Source organism: Ochotona curzoniae, unplaced genomic scaffold, assembly GCF_017591425.1.
Source record: "Ochotona curzoniae isolate NIBS_2020 unplaced genomic scaffold, NIBS_Ocur_1.0 contig_1274, whole genome shotgun sequence".
NCBI lineage: Eukaryota > Metazoa > Chordata > Mammalia > Lagomorpha > Ochotonidae > Ochotona > Ochotona curzoniae.
In genome coordinates this window covers 18,159,634-18,164,503 of record NW_024465023.1, presented here as the reverse complement: position 1 = coordinate 18,164,503, position 4,870 = coordinate 18,159,634, and the positions used below count along the sequence as shown (strand labels likewise).

The window sequence follows — 4,870 nt, the reverse complement described above, 5'->3', positions numbered from 1 at the left end:
CAGGACAGGGCTTCAGACACAGTAAGTGCTCACAGCATTTGCTGATTTTGAGTGAAATGAAACCTACCTTAGTGGTTTATAAGTTGGTAATAATGGTAACTATTACCATGGCTGGGCAATTGTGACTGACAAGTACTAGGCCAAGGGCAGGTCTCAGTAACACCCAGAGGAGGGTGAAGCTTCAGGCATAGAGAAGTCTTGGTGCCTGCGGGACCTAACAAATGGGATCCTGCTAACCAAACTGAAGTCACAAGTGAAGAAAATGGAAGTGTAGTCTTTATATATCAATGTTATGTCATAATAGTTAGTTTTTCACTTGTTTTTCAAGATGGATAACTTAGATTCGGAAGATGAAGAAGATGGATTTGAAATTCAGGGCAGAGAACAAATACACCAACTAGTTCAGAATGTAGTTTTCTTTCCATTTTTACATCACACGGGTGAAGCAGATTACAGGCTACTTAGCGGTAATAGTTTGTTTCACACCGTAGATCAAACTACAGAGGCAGAGTTAAGGAGAAGTCTATATAATGAAGACAACACACAAATGGAAGGCCCCAGAATTGAAGGTATGTTTTGCTGAGGGATAAGAATAGAATGGAATGGATGAGGAAGTGTACAATAGTAAATGTCAGCCAAAGAGTATATAGAAGTGGCACAAATTGATTTTATGTTAAGTTACTGCCCATAAAAAAAGAACAAATTCATTTGATCTTTACTGAGAATGTCAAAGTATTTTTTTTTCTGGTTTGCATTTGGGTTTGATTTAACAAATATGCGAAATAGCTTATAGAATTTTTTTCTTGCTTTTGTACTCTAATGAAAATTTCTCTTTCTCCCAGAATATTCTAAGCTAATATGTCAGTTCTTCATCAGCCAAAAGAAATATTGTGTATTCTAATTAACTGGTTCTTAACTGAAGGCAACTTTACTTCTCCCCAGGGGAATACTTGGAAGTATTTGGAGACATTTTTGGGTTGTCATAAATGAGTAGATAGGTGTTACTGGCATCCAACGCAGAAAACCAAAGGTTGTTGTCAAATGCCTTGCAATACTCAAGGCAACTTCCCCAAACAAAAAGCTAACCAGACACAAATGTAAACAGTGTTAATGTTGAGAAACTCATTCTAATCTCAACTATAGTGCTTCTCTCTCACTGAGAAAAAAGCAATCTTAACTGTTGAATAGTCTGTGGCAATAATCTTGTTTTACACATGGTCCTTAGTCTATTTATTTGGTTTGTCCTTCAATTTCAAATCAATTCAAAATTTTGATAGCATGAAGTTGTGTTTAAATTATTTTAAAACTTTGGATTTTGTTTCTATTTTGATAGTGATTCAATAGTCATATTTCAGGAATGGGTAACTTTGAGTTATCAGCCTAGCCACTTGTTGGGACACCTGAAATCCATATGGGAATGCTTGTTCTTGATGTCTTCCTGTTGATGCAAGATCCTGAGAGACATTGGTGATAGCTCAAGTAATTGTGTTCTTGCCATTCACATAGGAGCTATGGAATGAGTTCCTGACTCTCTCTCAGCTTCATCCCTCCACATCCCACTGCATTTCTCTCTCTCTCTCTCTCTCTCTCTCTCTCTCTCTCTCTCCGTCTCCTAAAAGAATACAATGTTTAGAAATCTAAATAGTTTTATATTTTCAAAAATTGTACAAGTATGTTTTAAATTTTTATTGGAAAAGGTGAGTTAAAGGATAAAGTGTATTTCCATGCAGTTTTTGAAGTTGCCTTGCTTTATCACAAAAACTTAGCTTTTTATTATTTTATTTTTTATAAATTTATTTAGTCTTATGAGAAATGTAGCTAGAGATATATCTGCTGGTTCACTACCTAAATACACAAGCAGCCAAGGATGAGCTAGAATGAAGATATGAGGATGGAACTCAACCTGGGTCTCCCTCATAGGTGGCATGCATACAACTACTTAAGCCAACAACTACTGCCTCCAAGGTTGTGTGTCAGCAGAAAGCTGGGTCATAAATAGAGCAAGGAATTAATCTCAGACAAAAGGTATCATATCTTCCACGGTGGTATGTGAGTCTGTGTACATGATGAAATTCTAAAATTAGATTTTTTTCCACATTATTTTTACAGAAACAATTTCTTTGGTTTGTTTAACATTAGATCACTTTTTCTATGTGGAATTAAACTTTTCTAGCTGCTTAAAATATCATAACATTTAAGTTTTCAGGGTTTTTTCTTTCTTTCTTTCTTTCTCTCTTCTTCTTCAGTTTGTTTCTGTTTTTTCTGTTCCTTGAAACAAAATTCTAGGAAACTATTTTAATTATGGTTCCAACTTAGGTAGTTCTTTTACCACCTCCCCTTTTTTGGTAACAGGTAGAGAAGACACTTCGGATGAAGTTTCTAGTGGTGAATCTATATTAAACTGGCCTTCTTCATTTGAACAAAATGAAAATGTGACAGAAAGTTATCCAGGAGAAAGTCAGTTTTCAACAACAGACAGTCAGAGTAATGCAAGCAGTAGCAGTTTCAGTGTAGGGATGAATTCCACAAATCCCGAGGAAGAATATGCATCATTTGGAAGATTTCCTGAGGGAGAAGATACACAAAATCATGAGACGGAAGTGGAAAGTCCATTATCTGAGTCAACCTTTGCAGGCCCTTCCAGATCAGAACATGGTGTAGCTGAAAACTTAACAGACGTCCCACCAAACAGAGGTCAAAGAAGAGCAAGAAGCAGGAGTCCCAACTATCAAAGGACCAGAGCACGAGTTGAGGATTACCCACCTGAGACTACATTGAATGAACTCTTACTTAGACTTCATTATCATATATCACCTGAAATTTTTGAGCTGCCTGTGGTGAATGAGTTTGAGACATTTTCAAGATTTCGTCAACGTGAGCTATTGAGAAGACAAATGGCTAGGTTTGAGTTCCAAAATAGCCCTCAATTTGCAGCTTTTGGTCCAAGGAATGTCTTTCCAACAGAAATGCCTTCAGACATAATGGGTAGTAATGAATTTGGACGATTAAGACCAGAAAGTCCAGACATACCTTTCCATCGTGAAGCAAGGAGAGATCATCCTGAACAACTTTCACCACGAGATCACATAAATAACAGTGCACAGTTATTATCTGAGATACCAGACAGCACTGTCACTGAGCGAGAACAAGAATTTGAAAATATGCTTCCACAATCTGAGCACCCAAGAGTGAGATCTTATCCTAGTACTGTCAGATCTCCTGTCCATAGACATGTAAATCATTATTTAAATGATACACCATTTGTTAGAGCTCCAAGAACACTGACGGAGTTACTGACAGCATTTGGTGAGCGGAGTAATTTTTGGGATAGTGATAGTGACTCAGAGTCTAGTGTCTCTCCAAGTCAAAACATGGCACCAGGACATTCACAGTTTGAAAGCAGTGATTCTGATGACATTTACAATGGTGAAACTGATTCAAATGGTAGCTTTGGTACATATGCGAGTGACCCAGCACCTCACATTCCAAGCTTCCGCTACCTGTATAGGCCTTACTCTAGTCTTCCATTTAACTCCAACTCTAGTACTGAAAATTCAGAAACTAGTTCAGAGTTGCTTGAAGGCAATAATGGAGGAAATTCATCATCAAGTTCATCATCAGTGGCCGCACTAGAAAATCCATTTAGGATCCCAGTAACAATTGATGAGGGTGAATCTGTGTCCTTCTATGATGTCGTTCAGTTATTCCTTGTAAATGAAGAAGAGGAGGTCCAACCTGTAGGACTTAACAAACAGCAGATTGACAATTTGACAATGAGAATTTCTGGTGAAAATGAGTCAAAGTCTTGTACCATTTGCATTACACAATTTACAGAAGGTGACACGATTCGTGTCCTACCTTGCTGTCACGAATATCATGCTGACTGTATTGATCGCTGGCTAGCTGACAACGTTACCTGTCCTATTTGTCGCTATGATGTTACAGATTCTGGTGACAGAGAAAATTTTAGTTGATGTGTGAAATCTTAGCTATATAAATCATTACACAGATGGACAAACAACATCTATTTGCTTTATGTCCACTTTTGGAGTTACACATATACAAAACATGCAATCTGAATTGAATAATTGGTTCCTGAAGGAGTGATTTATTTCCCCTAATTTCTAATTCAAAATAAAAGGAACCATTTAAAACAAAAAAATGTTTCCTATCTGCAAATAAATGGAAATTTCACACCATGATGAGCCACTGTATCTTCATTGAAACTTAGTAGATACATGAGGTAATGATGATGCAAAGTACATAAGAGAAGTGTCTTATGATAGTATAACCAATTCCAAATAGGTCTTAATAGTCATATGCAGGCATGCAAATCCCAGACATGTCATGATCTTTTCCTATCTATCTTTTCTGCATGTAAAGAGAAAACAACCAAAGAGAAATAATTAAGAAGCATTTGAGAGTTCATTAGAGCTATTTACATAAAAAAGTGATGTTATATGCCCAGCATGTGGCAAAAATTCTGAAAAAATTACTTCCTCTCTCTGTTCCCATCAGTTTATTGCACCACCTTAACCTGTAAAGTCCCAAGTTTTCAATTTTGCAAATATTGCAACAACATAATATTTATTTCAAAGTTTTTATAGATGAAATGTTTATTGCTCAATTTAAGTTATAAAAGTGTCCTATATGTAAGACACTGGTATATAATGAGTTAAAGTTTCTCCTGTTCCCCACTACCAACATTTCTATTAGGGTCTTGACCAAAAGCATAATTGAAAAGGATAGTTGAAAAGTATTTAATTGAGGAGCTGCTTAGTGAATTGTGTAAAGAATAAGGGAATTCAAGAGATGATGAAGTACCCTTGTTAAGAAATGAATGAAGTAGATCCATTGCCCACTGTGCTCA

At 36.5% G+C, this 4,870-nt stretch overlaps 1 protein-coding gene across 1 annotated transcript; it reads left to right on the top strand.

Annotated features, from left to right (window-relative positions):
* The first annotated feature begins 328 nt into the window (after window positions 1–328).
* LOC121171431 (E3 ubiquitin-protein ligase RLIM-like) lies at window positions 329–3,974 on the top strand. The gene is made up of 2 exons (XM_041003138.1): window positions 329–569; window positions 2,353–3,974. Exons 1-2 carry the CDS (start codon window positions 329–331, stop codon window positions 3,972–3,974), a joined length of 1,863 nt encoding a protein of 620 aa, XP_040859072.1.
* The last annotated feature ends 896 nt before the right edge of the window (window positions 3,975–4,870 follow it).

What these genes read in the sequence shown, in the direction of transcription:
- LOC121171431 (XM_041003138.1), top strand. Translation starts at nt 329, where the DNA reads ATGGATAACTTAGATTCGGAAGATGAAGAAGATGGATTTGAAATTCAG. An exon ending in GGAAGGCCCCAGAATTGAAG is followed by an intron (nt 570 to 2,352) that starts GTATGTTTTGCT and finishes TTTTGGTAACAG; the next exon opens with GTAGAGAAGACACTTCGGAT.